This window comes from Calonectris borealis, chromosome 7, assembly GCF_964195595.1.
Source record: "Calonectris borealis chromosome 7, bCalBor7.hap1.2, whole genome shotgun sequence".
In the NCBI taxonomy this organism is placed as follows: Eukaryota; Metazoa; Chordata; class Aves; order Procellariiformes; family Procellariidae; genus Calonectris; species Calonectris borealis.
Genome location: NC_134318.1, coordinates 22,902,893 through 22,919,581, shown reverse-complemented (window position 1 = coordinate 22,919,581; position 16,689 = coordinate 22,902,893). Strand labels below are relative to the sequence as shown.

At 43.2% G+C, this 16,689-nt stretch overlaps 1 protein-coding gene across 16 annotated transcripts in view; it reads left to right on the top strand.

Annotated features, from left to right (window-relative positions):
• MARCHF8 (membrane associated ring-CH-type finger 8) overlaps positions 1 to 16,689 on the top strand; it is a 119,595-nt gene that overhangs the window by 54,297 nt on the left and 48,609 nt on the right. For 7 of the 16 annotated variants that reach the window (XM_075154595.1, XM_075154580.1, XM_075154583.1 and 4 more), the window contains one exon: positions 3,050 to 3,170. The exons of 6 other annotated variants lie outside the window; for them this stretch is intronic. In XM_075154595.1, the coding sequence (XP_075010696.1) occupies positions 3,050 to 3,170 (121 nt within the window). Of the gene's footprint in view, positions 1 to 3,049; positions 3,171 to 8,946; positions 9,080 to 16,689 lie in introns of all 16 variants that reach the window. 3 more of the 16 variants (XM_075154592.1, XM_075154594.1, XM_075154593.1) reach the window with 1 other exon arrangement.

Here is a 16,689-nt window from a genome sequence, read left to right as displayed (position 1 = left end):
GAAATAGAACTGAACTGGTTCTCTTTTGTGATTAACATGAAAACTGTGACTATTGGGATTATATTGCTTCAAATCACCAAGTAAAAAAGTCTGTATCATCATACAATGATATGTATGTAACTTTTTAATATGCAAAGCAGAACATAGCTATCTAAAATCAAAATATATTCATGTATTTCTAGGCATTGGTAATAAAGGGCTGATTGTCTTCTTAACTGAAATCTGCAGCATGAAAGCAGCACCTCCCACTCCCAAACCCTTTCCCATTAGTCTGGTTGAGAATGGCTTGGTTTATTTTAATGACTCCTTTGAAGTTTGTGATTTTGAAGGCCAGCAGGAATGGTCACATCTGACTTGTTAATGACCTCTGTTACAGGGGTAACTAGATGCAAGGTGTACATTGAGCCTATGGTGTTTGGAAGAAGCACTTTAGCCTCCAGCCTTGACTTGAAGATGAAGAGTAAATCTTCTATTTTACTCTGTAGTTTGTTTCCATGCCAACCACCATCACAGTTTACAGAAACCACACCCAACTTTTATTTTTTATTTTTTTAATTCTGAGTTTTTTCTGGCTTCAGCTCCCAGCTGCTGGTTGTTGGTGCCTCTTTCTCCACTAATTGAAACAGGCTCTTAAATTGTGCTCTTGGACCCATCAGTGTGTCACAGACAAGTTAGGTCACTCTCTTTTTAGATAAACTTACATATAAAAGTTCTTGAATCTCTCCCAGGACGGTGTTTCCTACAGCCTTGAAAATTTGGGGGGGGTGTGTTAGGGATGGAAAGAGATCCTTTTCAGCCCCCTCTCCTTCTATTTGAAAGGAAAGATTGGGACACTGGAGGTGCAAGTGTCTTAATTACAAGGCAAGCTTGCTGCTCTTGCTTTTAGGGTTTGTTGTTAGAAACATAGAATCGTTAAGGTTGGAAAAGACCTCTAGGATCATCAAGTCCAGCCATCAACCCAACACACCATGCCCACTACACCATGTCCCTAAGCACCTCATCTACAGGTCTTTTAAATACTTCCAGGGATGGTGGCTCAACCACTTCCCTGGGCAGCCTGTTCAAAGGCCTGACCACTCTTTCAGTAAAGAAATTTTTCCCAATGTCCACTCTAAACCTCCCTTGGCGCAACTTGAGGCCATTTCCTCTCGTCCTATCGCTTGTTACTTGGGAGAAGAGACCAACACCCACCTCGCTACAACCTCCTGTCAGGTAGTTGTAGAGCGCGATGAGGTCTCCCCTCAGCCTCCTCTTCTCCAGGCTAAACAGTCCCAGTTCCCTCAGCCGCTCCTCATAAGACTTGTGCTCCAGGCCCTTCACCAGCTTCTCTGGACACGCTCCAGCACCTCCATGTCCTTCTTGTAGTGAGGGGCCCACAACTGAACACAGTATTTGAGGTGCGGCCTCACCAGTGTTGTTGCTGTTGTTGTCCTCCCTCAGTTCTCCAGCACCTACCTTGGCAGTGCTGGATTTCAGAGGGAAAACTGATCTCTGCTTGCTATAATGCAGGGGTGAATGGCATTGATCCCATTCAGGTTCTCATCTCCAGTTGTCACTTCATTGCAACTTCCTGAATCCTTTACTGTACTCCTGCTTTATAGGCTGAAGCCTGTATAACTTGCAGTTACAGTCTGTGTCACTTTGATTTGGTGAAAATAAAACACAGCTTGAGTTTAGTTCCCCCCCAAATCAATTTCAGATGCTCAGTGTCTGTGAAGTGGCTGTAAGCCTCGTCACTTTTACCACCCTGCTAAGCTTTGTGTCACCTGTAAATGTAACTGGCAGCGACCTTCCTATGGTTTTTTTAGTTCATTTCCAGGTGATTATTGAAAATATTGACTAATGCCTGGCTTAGCACTGATCTTGTGGAACCAGCAGGAACATCTTCATTTGATTCTCTGTTGACAAGGCCAACTTCAGATCTGTCAGGATCAGTTTAACATGTTTTCTGTTGGTATCGCTTCTTCCATTTTTAGGTGGAAAAATTTGGGGAAAAAAAAGGGAATGCTCCACCAGATCAGACATAGTAAAGGTGGAAGTTTGGGTGAGCTAAAACAGACTACTAGGGAAATGTTAATAGGAGACAATAGGCTGGCAAAAAAACCTCGGATGGGGCGGGCATGTCTGCAGCAAGACAGCGCTTTCTCCCAGTCGCATCCTGAGCTCAGCTGGTCTGAGGGATGTTTCTTCTGCGAGAGTTCGCAGGGAGTGGGTAACGCGCCCAGGTATTAGGGCCTTCCTTTACACCGTTTGTTCAGTGTGGTTTGGAGACTGAATAAATAATGCCGTTTTGAAATATGCTTTTTAATGAGCATAGACTGAAGTATAGGAGCTTGCAGTTTCCATGGGAAACTGGGCCTTTCCATTAATGTGGCTGGGAGGAAGCAGGCAGGAGCTCAGAGACACAGCCTGCGTGGCTGGGCTGTGTTGGGCCCTCAGCGCTTCGGTTCCTGCTGTATCATGTCCATGCCATGCTGGTTTGTTCTATTTTTTTCCCCTTATCATCTATAAACCTCTGTTTCCGTTTGAATGTAGATACAGCAGAGAGCACGAAGCACTGCTGTTGCTTATAGGTTTATGAGCATTTTGAACTCCCCCCAGTCCACCCAGTCTTACACCGAGGAGGACTGGTGGCAGCTGCTTATCTCCTGAAAGCGTTCCCAGTTTTAGCCTCTGCTCTACCTCCAAATGGCCAGGAATCCTCCCGCTGCCCCCAGGAGAGATCGGTAATGTGTGTTGAATGTGCTAGACATCATCTCCAGATCCAAAGACTTGCTTTCAAGAGTTCTGATACCTGGGTCTAAATGTTTGAGGAACTTGGTTGGTTTCAGTCTGACCTTTGCGACACAAGCCCACCTGTAAAGCAGCTAGCAGGTAGCTAATCGTTACGAGAGCCTTAAAGACTTCCTTTGACCTCTCCAGTGCTACAGCCACTCATTCAAAGGAACTACTTTAAAAGGGCCATTCTCCAGTACCTCATCCAGCAAAACCCAGATGTGTTTCCTCTAGCCCCCTCTGAAATGCACTCTCGCGATTTATCCTCTTCCAGCAAATGTCCGCTGTGGTCTCTCCACACTCACACGTCCACCACCGGCAATTTGGCCGCAGGCTCCGGTGCCCCCACGCCGTCTGTCCCCAGGGATGACGTGGGGGTAACCAACTGGAATACAGTAAGTAGATGGTTGAAGTCCTTCTTGAAGGCTGACTTCTGTCTTGCTGCCTGTAGTAAACCTAGCCAAGGCACACACAAGTCTCAGTGGATTACAGAGTGAAGGAAGGCAGATGAGATCAACACATTTTCTGGCCCTGCTGTTTTTCAGTTCAGACATTAAGACAGAAATAACTGTAAAGTCTGAGGTTCTGGTTTATAACCAGAATTTTTTGGGGTGTTTAATGCAGAGCCCTGACCCCCATGTCTGTTGCATCCTTTCTGGTGAATTCTTCTCGTGTAATATTTAGGTGGGTTTTAGCTGTCATGAGTTTTGAATCTGAGCTTTTTTTTTCTTTTTTTTTTTTTTTGAACTTTTGAGGAAGCTCTTACAGTTCCTCTTTATAACAAAGTTCTGTTTTTTATTTTTTTTCTTAGATTTCTCATGTATTTGTGAAAGTGTCTTAACTAGTTCCTGCATGTGCAGTTTTGTTGGGGACAACTTGTGTGCAATCCACTCTTCTGAACTCGGCTATATTTTCTGAGGCCAAAAAGCAGAACAAAGAGCCAAAACTGTGAGGGGAAATAAAACCATTTAGGAAGCTTAGTATACCCCTTAGTTGCTTGGCCTTTTCATTTCATGTCCAGTTCACTCAATTTTCTCTAGTCTGAAGTGCTTTTTGAGGATTCGGTTTGGGTTTTTTTTTTTGGCAATCAATCTTTTAATGCTTTTGGGAAAAATTCTTCAGGCCATATTGTTATACCCCACTCCTGTTTTGTATGTGCATTAGTGACACCCACAGAACTTGGGTAAGCACCATTATATTGCTTTGCAGCATTGTGAATTTACTGTTGCAGTGACAAGTATTTGAATTAGGCACAGACAGCAGTCAAAAGTCAGCTCCTACCCCCAGGTACTGCTGGCTTTCTGTCTATTCCATAGAAGCATGGGATGTTATGTGGTGTTTGTTAACGCCTGGCAGAGAGTTTGGATACTGGTGCTATTTTCATTAAAAATAGATATAAAATCCTCACTTCTTTTTTCCACTGTGGAATTCGCATAGGCTCGGAGAAACATCTGCTGGACCAAGTCTGTTAGCTCCTTCAGTGTGTTCCTGATGGCTGAAACTCGCACCAGCCTTGTTTGTTTGGAAAAAGTCTTGTGTAACATTGGATCTGCGCAGCCTGCAGCGTTTCACAAGCCAGAGAGAGCAGCGCAGCGCTTGCACAAGCGTGATTACGCGAGTTCACAGACAGGAAACACTGCTCGGTGTTTTAACATTTCCTTATCCCATCTTTCCTCCATTACGCTTGTGCCATCCAAACTGTTCTTCCTTCCCTCCACCCTCCTTCGGGGTTAGACCTGGGAAATGTCCCTCAGCTGTTCCCAGGCAGTACTGACTGAGATGGTTGCAAACGAGGTGCTTGGGCACGCAGAAACTGGGAAAGAATATAACGAGCTAAAAATGTGAGATAAATTGTCCCTGGATCATGACTGTCCTTTCCTAACCTGTGGCTAGGGAGGACCACAAATGCTTATCCCACTGAGGGTGTGTCTGCCGCTTGAGATGCGCTGCAGAGAAGTGCCCTGCTTTACTATCGTTTTTACTGATCGGGGGATAACAATCTTTTCGTACTGCAGGTTTCAATTCAGAATAGTTGGGGTTTTTTTTCACCCAGACATCAAAGAAGTTGTGATTGGCAGCTCGGAAATCTGTGTAAGGTCTGAAAGGAGGATTTGCAGGAAACGAGCAGATGGTCTACTAGAGAATTTCCCCAGGAGGTTGCAGTTATTTAAAAATGGGAGAAACTAAATAGACTGTACAAAATTTGACTGTAAAATTAACTGGCCAGCCAGTAGCTAAATACTTAAACAAAATGATTCAGCTTGGCCCCTAGCATAAGCATGTAATGCTGTGATGTCTGTGAGCTGACGCTGCACACATTATTTCAAGTTTCATCTAATAAGTGCGCATGAATGAAAGATGGTTTTGCTATGCACAGCTCTTGCTGGGGTGAGGCCTCTCCTGCACCTCTACCTTTCACAGTGGCAACATGATCGTTCAGGCATGCAGGAGAACGCTACAAAATACTGTTCATTTTAAATGAAATATAAAGCTGTTCAGCGGAACTCCTTTACTTTTTAAACTGCTCTTTTTAACCTCATAAACATAGTAATTAACATATTGGTTAAATTCCAATATTTGATTAAATAATCAAATATTTAATATGTAAGGAAAAAAAACCAAATTGCTTTATTTTGGGGATGCAAGACTTGAGAGTATGTTAACCCGAAGTAGTCAAATATCACATGTCACTTTATAAAATCTGTGGACTCATGTCACTTTGGAGTTGTTTGCCATGTGGCTTTCGACTTTCAATATCCATGTTTCCAATGGTTTTTTTTCCTGAAGCTGTGATACATAGAAATTGGGGAATTTGTGTATGGGTGGGTGTTTTTAAATGGACAATCAGATTTTTAGTGTAAATCCCGTTATTTCTGATGCTAAGGTTTTAAGAAACACAAACTTTGTATGCTACATTAAGTGAACGGATGGATTCAGAAACTAATTGAGTTCACTCGTCTTTAAAAAGTTAGGAAAACACTTTTTTTTTCTATTTAAATCCCTATGAAAGACCCTTTTTAGAAGGCAGATAGGCTTTAATTCTCTCATGTTATGTTTTAAATGGAATACCCAACAGAGAGAACTGTCTGAAATAATAAAAAGCATTTAATTACTCTCATGTTTATCTGTTTGTGTTCTGGTTTGCTTCTCCCAGAAACTTACTCATAACACCTGGTGTCATGGGAATAGTCCCGCGGGCCACATGCAGACATAGTTCTGCTGAGAGTCCATTGGCGTAACACTGGTACAGAATGTAACTAAACCGGATTTCTCTTCCAGCTTGCTGTGTTTGCATAATTCTTTGTAATGGTAGCAATACACCTACTGAATTTAGAAACCAACCTTCATAACCTTTGACCTAACCTCCTGAGGTACTAAGAAGAAGAGGGTAAATATCCGAAGGGCTGTGTGAAATTCTTAACTGAGCCTAGGTACGTACTTCCCTGTATATAAAGCCTTACAAATGGGTGTTTATGGCAGATTTTCCCTCTCCCCTCCAGCAATTCATTTCCATTAGCCTCAGAGTTTGAGCCTCTGGGAAAAAAATCTCAGAATTCAACACTATCTTCCAGATATTAAAGATATTAAAGAAAACATCTGGAGAGTGAATTCATGGCAGTGCAGTTGCCCAGGTTGAGCTAAGGCAGAAGTTTTGTTTGCGGAGTGCTTGTTCCCACTAGTCCCGTATGAACCAAAACCAGGCACCGCTCTGAGGGTGTGCAAGAGTCTGCAAGGCTGACACAGAGACTGAAGAGTATTCTGTTGTTTAACCAAAGCTCATCTGGTATGAAAATACTGAGAGGCGAGTTTTGAACCCTGCCATTGATAGAGCTAATTATTTACTCTTCGCTGGGGTTTATGAAATTAAGTCAGTTGTATAGAAATGAAGATAACATACCCTGTTTCAAAACTATAAAGTGTGTTGCACTCTAAATGATTAATTTCATATGTTTAATCTGCTACTGTTTGTTTATAGTGTAGAATCTGAGTGTGCCATATGATTATGTTTCCTCTAACAAGGTGTAGTCCTTTTGGCTTCCTTTGCAGAAACAAAAGGTCTCTCTGTAGTAGTCCTCCCGCACCTGTCATGTTCAGCCCAGTTCCTTACCTTGTAGTTCACAGGGTACAAGGCTGGGCTTATCAGAGTCTTCTGACTTTGGGCAGCCCTGCTAATTCTCTGGAAGCTTCTTGGTTCCCATTTTTAAAACCGTGATCGAGGAGCTGGAGGAAGACATTAAGGCCCCGGTTTTTAAATGTTAAGAACCTTTGCCTCCTTGAGGTTTATCCATAGAATATTGATAAGTGAAATATTTTCATAGCCTTTGTTACGGATCTGATAATATTTGTGTTGATTTGATTTTTGTATTGGACTTTGCCTTTTTAAAAAGGAATGTTCATTCTGGGGGGAGGGAGAAAGAGCGAGTTATGCAGAGTGCTCAGGATATGGGACCAGCTGTGGTGGATGAGACAAAAGGTCCATCTAGCTCAGGGTGTTGTCCTTGACCATGCGTGAGAACGAGACTATGAGAAGCAAAGTATGTACAGAATGGTCCTGGCCGCAAGATTTGTACCATGTAATTTTGTGGTAAAACTGAATTTTGAATGGGGTGCAGTCATCTGAAAACCTCAGTTTAAAAGTGGATGTGGCAAGGAACTGATGAGGGTGAGAAGAAGGAGTTGGTCTGGAAAAAAGTGCAGTTGAAGGGGAAGGAAGTCCTCTCCTCTGCCTTGTGGTGTGTATAGCATTCCCAGGGCCAGAGGGTGTCCCAGGGAAAGCATGACAATAAATGCAACTGTCTGGAGAGTCCTAAGGTTAGCTTTGATCCTTGCAGGAGGATCACCCTTAGCAGAGGTGGAAGAGGAGTCCTTTGAAAGAAACAACCAGTCATGACTGAGCCCTAAGTGACTCTAATGCGTTGAATATCCCTTTCTCTTTGGTCTCTCGGTTGTCTTCGCCTTTTATCTCTCATTTTTCTGTAAGTCACCTGTGGCAGGGGTAGAAAGCAGGGACTGTCTCTGAGTTTTGATGTGACCTGAGAAATGCGACCTCAGAGATGTCTAGAGAGTTATGTTATGCCCAAACTGAAGCGCCACAGTCCAGGATGTAGGAAGCTGCATGCACTCTCTCACTGTAAATGATACATTAAAGCCACGTTTCCTTTACAGGAAACTAACGGCTTGTGAGAGCCTTGTTGGTTGTGTTTGGACGGCTATGTCACTTGGATAGCAGCAGGTAACTGATAAAGAGATGCCAAATACTTTGTTGTGTATCTAACAAAAAAATCAAAGCAAAACAATTCTGAGAAATAGAACTGAATCCGCAAGTGGCGTGTATTGACACTTGCCTATTGCAGTAATTGCGCTTGCAAATAAAGTACTTGCAAATTAGTCCTGTTTGTTCGCTCTTTGGAAGAATATCTGAAAGTAAGTGATTTTTGTAGTTAGCTTGCAAAGTTGTACTGACATAGAGGAATTTATTACTCAAGAGAAGCAGCATGTGAATTTATCCCCCATATTCTTCTACCCACTGAGTTCTCCTAAGCAATCTCTTTCCTCTGTAAACAGTCAACTGACTTGCCAGCAACAGCAAGCATTTTTTTTTCCACCTTCTTTGTGCTGTATTATTTTCTGGTCTGTCACATTCTTTCTCTGTCTTCAGTGTTCATCTTTATACAGCTTCTCTTGCATCACAGCCCTTAAGAAGAAGAAAAATTAATTACTAAGCAACTGAATTTACTAGTATTGTGTAGTCCAAAGATATGGCTCTGTGCTTATCATGCTTTGACTTCTAGCTGCACAGATTTCTATCTTAAAAAAAAAAAAAAAAAAAAGAAAGTCACCAGATCTATTGGTTTGACTAATGAGTAGAGGAAAGAAAATTGATCTGGGAGGGGTACCCTCCTTGCTCTTTGGATATTGGGAGAATTTTTATGCTTCATAGCACAGAAATTGCTAGGGACTGCTTTCGGGAAGGGGGAGAGGTGGACATCAGCTGCTGCAAGGAATGGAGCGAGCTCATAGGAGCTCTCATGCATTATTCATCACAAGCTCTTTTCACTGGGATCAGCTGGAGGAAATAGTTAGTCTAGTTTGAGCTACACTAGTATTATATTTAGGGGGCTTAAACAAGCCCAGGCAAGTACAGCACCAACTCTTTCTCTTCATCTGCAGGCAAATGTAGGGCAGTCAGCAGCTCTGCTTTACACAGCTCCATCTCTTTAGCCTGGATAACAGGAGTCATGCAACCAGGGGAAGCTACACTGAGGATACACATATGCATTCATGCTGGAAAATGAAGCTTCAGGTAGGAGAATGCCTTGTCAGCAGAGTATCTTGGCTTTACAGTTCATTGTAGGGATGCTGTTAAGCCCTGCAAAATAAATATGTACGTCAGGGCAGCCTGTCAAGAGAGGCTGCTGTAGAGGCTCCTCATTAGAGTGCTACATGAACGATCCCGATCCCATTTAGTGTGGTACTTTGTTCAGTTCTAATTGTGAAGCTGCTTTTTTTTTTTTTAAGCACCTTTCCTTCATTCACGCTAACATTCTTCTGAAGGTGCTGGGGATTAAAAGCAGAGAGACAACTTGCTGGTTTTTGGAATTTTTTGGAGTTGTTTTTATTTAAGCTGGCTTTTTAAGCTGGCTTTTTAATTGTGTTGGTATTAGCACTTTTATTTGGGGGAAGGTAACCATAAGAGATTCTGTTAAAACACAGCTGGGTGTGATAAGCCTTAAGCTCCAGTTGTGTCCTTTCAGAGTGTGTGCATTTGAGTGGCTGCAGTATTTACTACTTTCTTTTTTAAATTTTCTGAATAAAGATGCTTGTAAATTGGGGCTTCTGTTCTCAAAAGCTTGTCTGTATTTTCTAATGTTATCAGTTGTTCTAAAAGAAATCTATATTCCTTCTCTGTACAAGCTTTGTATATTTAGATCATCAGGGCTCGAGCAACACTGTTAGTTCAGTTTTAGACAAAGAAGGGGATTTTGCAAAACCTTACGGAATGATAACAAAGGGTCTTTGTTCTGTTCTGTGAGCATTATTTGCTGTGTAATGCGTGGATTTGTTGCATGTGTGAGAGAGGGAGGTATACAACCACATAATCTCACTTGGCAAGAATGTTCAAATGTTATTTGCTTTGTGTGTCTTAAGAATGTATGCTGCTTCTGGCTGCTAACCGCACTGGTGCATGCGTGCGTCCCGCCTGCCTGCCTTCCCTGGCTGGGGGGTTTGTTTCGGTTGGGGGAGATTTTACTTATTTATTTATTTATTGAGGTGGGCTGCTAAAAACCCCAAATTTAAAAGTGCAAAAATCAAGAGTCCCTGCTAGACAACTAGGACGAAACAGTGCTTTGCTGTGCAGACAAGTTGTTTTCTTTTCAAAAATATAGCTTGAAGTCCAATCCAGGGTTAGCAAATAAGCATTACTGGTGGAAGCAGAAATTGTCAGCTTTATGTGAAATCCCCCGGGAGGAGATTAATGATCACGTGCTTTTGGTGAAGCTTAAATGTACGCTGCCTGCCAGTATGTTGTTTTCCAAGATGACTTGATCACCTAAATAGAATTTGCATGTACACAAGAATATGATATTTAGTGACATTTCTTTCTTCCTTTTGTTAACAATTGGGAGTGACAATATTTTGTCACACACATTATCAGCCTGTGACTTTGGGGGTGGGGGTGGTGGGGGCACATCAGTACTTTTGGGAGTCCTAAATAACTTGAAATGTTGACTTAAAAGCTTAAAAAGCTCCTTTTGACTTCATATGTTGAAGTTCTTGAAATTTATATGCTGTACACACAGTGAGAATTGATCTGCTACTTGAATTTTGCAGATGCTTCAATATTTGTCATGAGATAGAGAGGTGACAGTCTTAATACGCTTTTACAACAGATTGTGTGACCTTTCAATGCGTAGGATCCTTGTTTCATGGAAGCTCCCTAGCAGGATTCTTTATCTGATTTTATTAGACTTGTGAGGTCCCATGCATTCAGTTACTTGACTGAAGTCAGTGGAGTTGAGAGATGGATTTGGGATAATGAAATTTAAATTTTAAGATTTTTTTCTTTTTCCTTTTTTTTTTCCTTTTTTTTTTTAAACATTAAAGTGTATTTTACTGCTTCACTACTCAGTTACACCTGGAGTCCAGAGTTGTGTTGTCTAGTCATCAGGGTATAGGGAAGGAAGAGTTATTTCTGCACTTGCATGTTTAATGCATTGGGCTGATGTGTTGATAGTTTAAAATGAAGTTTTCTAAAAGCATCTCTGTGTTTTTCAACTATTCACATTAAGATTTCGTCTGTACTCAGCCCCCCTGCCACCCACTCAGCTGATTTGAATTTTTTTTTTTTTTTTAAAAGAATCAAATAAGATTTAATACTGTCACTGTAGCACAAAACAGCAATTACAGCTTTATTGGCATAGAGAGGACTCAAGCGCTTATGTTTACCTCCGGCTTAAATCAATTTGGGCCCAGATAAGAGTGTCATCTTTGACGTGCTACCTGGAAGTGCTCAGGCTTATGCCCATACTTCAGAAATTCCTCAAAATCCTCGTGCAGCTGAGCCTGAGGGACTATGGCACAGTAGATCATAAAACCTCACTCTTGGGGAGAGGAGTTTTATTCTGGTGTTTACTTTTTTTTTTTAAATTCAGACATTATAAATAATAATAATAATAAAAAAAAGGAACTCTCACATGTCTGGGAAATGTTCTGGATCAAAATATCTGTAAAAATTCCCAAAGATTTGCTCCATCAGCTAAGAGTGAGGAAAATATTTGGACTGAACAGAGCGCTTCAGGCATTGCTTACAGATGCAGGAAGGTGAGAGTTTGCACTGAACAAAAAAAAAACAGCTAATGAATAAGGGAAAAACAGGGCACAAATCCAATTTTTGGTTATTTTTCTGTAGATCACTGTGAAGAGCTGGAATCAGACCAGAACAGGAAACATGATACTCTGTGTTCAGACTGTGGCAGGGAGCAGGACTGAGACTTATTTCATAAAACTCCTTAGCAGTTTTATCTCCTATCTCAGCGTCTCTTTGTAATGGAATATGAAGGTTCCTAATGGTAGAGTCACAAATACAATTAAAATATTCAGTATTTGGTAGCAGCAAGAAATGACATAAACTGAAAAGAAGAGTATGCTTATGTTGGTATTAAAGAAATAAATGGAAGAGGAGTTATTAGCTAGTTCTGTGATATAAAGGCAGCATCATATTGTAAAAACATTTAAATGAAATGGTTGCAGCTGTGATGTCCTTGGGACAAGTAGTAAAAAACAGGGAAGGCTAAGCATGGTGGCCTCTTTGTAGGACCTATCAAGCAGTGGAGAAACTTCACGTTTTTTTTATTTCTCACTGACAAGGAATTTTAAAGGTAGGTCTATGGTGAGAACAGATGTAAGTTTGTGTTTGTGGGGGTTTTTATTTAAAAGAAAAACTGAAGAATAAATTTAGATTGAAAATCAATTTTTCAGTAGTGCAAAATGAACATATTTTCAGTTTATGGCCTTCTGCTACTGGGCTGTCTCCCAGAAAGCTTAATGGTGGGCAGTACTCTGGTGCCATGGTGGGGCTGGAATCAAATTGCTTGTGATGACAAATGATGTAAAATTGATTTGGAGCGTATATTACTGTGCGTTCATGATGTCAGTTTTGTAGCCTGCCCTGCGCCATCCAGCCTTTTCTCAGTGTCAGCCAGCTTCCTTACGGGTTTGCCCCTGTCGCTTCCCCCAGAGCGGGGTGGCCCTCTGCCTCCTTCCTTTGCCAGCAGTGGGGAGGGACAGTGTCTGGCTCCCTCCCACGGGTGTGGTTTGGGGGGGAAACAACAGTGGGGCTGCAGGAGGGAGGCTCCTCCGCACCTCCGTGAGGAAGCGCGGCATGCCGGGCTGGAGATCTCTGCACCTCGCTCGGGTGGAGGAGGGCAAAGGAGTGCTGTCGTCTCCTTGTGCTTCAGCCCCAGCACCGGGATGGATTTGGCTACTTCATCATGGGCATGTCTTGGCCACTGGTGACAAGCAAGGGTCAGTAAGAGGAGGGACACTGCCTGTTTCCCTGCAACCACACTTCCCCAAACCCGTCTTTCAATGTCTAAAAGGCACGGGACGTACTGATGCCATGATAACATAGCGGGAAAGACCGAAACCATGTTGTCCATCCTTTCCTCCCTCGTGGGAATGACTGCAGGGCAGGCAGAAATACAAAGCTTCCAGTAGGGAAGTGACCCTGTGTAAGATTTGGTGGAGACAGAGGGATATTGGGCAACCACGTGCATCTCCATGGATTGACTGCAAGTCAAGTAAGTCAGGACTTGACTGCCAATACAGACAGGCCCAATCCAAAAGCTGTTGAGCACATTAGTGCGGGGATGTGCCGCACACCGCCTCTCTCTGAGCAAGTCTCGGGCACAGGGCTCAGCGAGGTGCTGTCTTGGCCATACAGCTCTGGTTGGTCTGATTTATTTGTGCATTCATATTAAAGTAACAGCAAATTAACAGGTTGGAGATAAAGTAGCGTTTTGATGTTTTGCAAGGTTTTGGGTACAATAAATGGTAGTGTGTCATTGCGGTTGTGCTTTGGAGCTCCCCAGTTGTATATTTGTCTTTCAGCAATGTTTAGAGAACAGTCTTGAAGTGAGGTGACTGTAGACGCATACAACATCCGAGCTAAAAGCTAACAGAAAGACATTTCAACACAGTTTGTAAATGTTGGCATACGGATGCTTATGACCTTGGGCTTAGATACAAAATCATGAATACAGATAGGCCAGTTTGGGACTGCAGACCTCTCCAAGTCAGACCACGAACGTGTTGAACTCTGCAGAGAGCTTTAGCCATTGTGCTTTCCTGTGCTTCTGGAGGAGTCTGTGTGAAGCTAGAGAAGGCTGGCAGCTTGAAAGCACTGAGAAAATGGAGGTCAGGAAGGAACTGACAGCAACTATCGCAGTCTGGGGAATCTGTTTTTGTTTTGTCATCTTGCAGGGGAGCACAGCCCTCTTTATAGGGGCATCCTGGGATATTTTCATCTGACCTGAGTCCCTGCACTACAGGTATTTGAGGCGCTGGTGGCATCTTTTTTTTTTCCTGCTCCCTTCCTGTCATTGCTGTTTTCCTGATTTGCCTATTTTTTACTAAGGTCTAAATTCAGTTTCTGGAGAGAGTTGTCCCCTATGCGGGAGTATGAAATAATGTTTTCTTGAACCCTTCAGGACTAAATGCATATCTCATGAATGATGATTATTCCAGAGAACTGACTCAAAGACCCAAACAGTCCCTTATGCTCACGATAACAGGAATGCTAAAGTTGTCAACAAATTCAAGATCATAGCTAGAATTGAGAACATGAGAACTGCTCTACCAGGTTGGACCAAAGTACTTTGTGGCAGTGTGCAACAGGAGATGCTTGGGGACTAGTGTAAAAACAGGCCTGTAATTATGTAGTATGTCTAAAAGTAGGCATATCATCAATCATATAATGATGCCTCCCCAGAAAGCTCTCCCAGCTTTCACTGATTTATAGCTTAAGGACTTGACTTTATTTCTATTTAGTGGTTCTCAATAGATTCCTGTTCCACTAATCTTTCCAATAGCTTTTTGAACCCAAATAAAACTTTGAGCATCCACAACCACCCAGGGCAAAGAGTCCCACCATTAACTACAGATTGTGCAAAAAATAGTCTCTTTTTTGTTCTGAACTGCTCATTTTATTGGATATTCCCTGGTTCTTTTACTGGAGAGATGGGAGATTGTTTCCTAGTTATTTTCTCCATGACCATTGTGATTCTGTTATCTCTTTTCCATGTTGAAGAGCCTCAGTCATTTAGTCATTTCTCGCATGTAAACCATTCATACATTCATTCAGTCACCCCATTACCCTTTTCGTATCCTTTTCGGTCTTACTAACTCCTGATTGATTTCTGTGGGATAAGAACTGCACACAGTATTTAAAATGGCATTTCTGGGTTTGTAGAAGACGAGAGTGGTTTCCTGGTTTGTTTTCTATCCTTTACTTAATAATTACAAACTGTCATGGTTTAATCCCAGCCAGTAAGCACCACACAGCCATCATGCTCAGGTCCCATGCTATCCAATACATCCTCTTAACTACCACCCCACTTCCCATCCTTTGATATAAATACACAGATATCATTCCCTTAGTCTATGGACCACCCCTGTAAAATGTCTGTAAAATGTCCACAAACGTCCGCAAAATGTTCACTGAGTTCATTTAGTCCGTGACTTTGGGCTCCATCTGTTACGGTGCTCGCTCAGGACAGAAGAGGTGGTGTGTTGCGTGGAGTGACTGGGCACCGAAGCCAGCTCAGGTCGGGTCACTGCTGCACTTGCACTGCTTCTTGTCAGGCTTCTCCTCCATTGGTTCAGGTGGTTTGTGCTATAGTGATTCCTATAACATGCAACTCAAATCACGGGTTATAACAATTTAAAGGTATTTCCATTACAGTCTCCACTCCTGGTCCCTTTGGGCCAGGTTACAGCGTTTAACATCTCAATGAACTCCTCCCCTTGCCCCTGCTCCAGCTTGGACTTATCCACAGACTGCAGTCCCTTAGGCATGTACCTGCTCCAACATGGCCTTACCCACGGCTGCAGTCCCTCCAAGGGAGTACCTGCACTATTGTGGGCTTATCCACAGCCATATGCTTTGAGGTGCTCCACCATGACCTCTTGCACAGCCACTGATGCTTCAGGGTGTACCTGCTGCAGGAAGGACTTATCCACAGCCACAGATGCTTTGAGGTGTACCTTCTCTAGCGTGGACTTATCCTTGGGCCACAATCCCTTCAGAGGTACACCTGCTGCAGTGTGGACATAACCATGGCCCCAGATGCTTCGAGATGTACCTGCTTTGGCATAGGCTTGTCCCCGGCCACAGATGCTTCAGGGTGTCCTGCTCCTGTGTGGATTCATCCACAGGTCACAGTCCCTTCGGCTCGAGTTCACACTGGAGTTCCAGCCTGTCCACTACAGCAGCGCAGAAACGGCAGCGGTGCCCTGGCTATCTGCCAGCCCAGGCGCATCCCCATTGCTGTTATCAGAACGTCCCCAGGCACAGCACAGTAAGGTGATCAGCAGCAGAGCAGTGCAGCAAGCAGCAAAAGCAAAATGCAGCTACTAACGAGCACTAGACTCTAATATACAGTAAGGCAAGCAAGCCCCATGGCAAGCACAGAAGCCTGCCGATCAATAGCTAAACAGCAATAACAGCTATAAATTCGATCTAGCACATTCCAATCAAATCTGTTGCTATCTTGAACCCTTCGAGCCCCACGTTGGACACCAAAAATGATTGTCATGGTTTAACCCCAGCCAGCAACTAAGCCCCACACAGCTGCTTGCTCACTCCCCCCGGTGGGATGGGGGAGAGAATCGGAAAAGTAAGAAAACTTGTGGGTTGAGATAAAGACAGTTTAGCAGGTAAAGCAAAAGCCACGCACACAAGCAAAGCAAAACAAGGAATTCATTCACTCCTTCCCATCGGCAGGCAGGTGTTCAGCCATCGCCAGCAAAGCAGGGCTCCATCACGCGTAGCGGTTCCTTGGGAAGACAAACGCCATCACTCTGAACGTCCCCCTTCCTTCTTCTTCCCCCAGCTTTATATGCTGAGCATGACGTCATATGGTATGGAATATCCCTTTGGTCAGTTGGGGTCAGCTGTCCCAGCCGTGTCCCCTCCCAACTTCTTGTGCACCCCCAGCCTCCTCGCTGGTGGGGTGGGGTGAGGAGCAGAAAAGGCTTTGGCTCTGTGTAAGCACTGCTCAGCAGTAACGAAAACATCCCTGTGTTATCAACACTGTTTCCAGCACAGATCCAAAACGTAGCCCCATACTAGCTACTGGGAAGAAAATTATCCCAGCCAAAACCAGCACAAAACACTTGGTGGGTTTTGGCCCA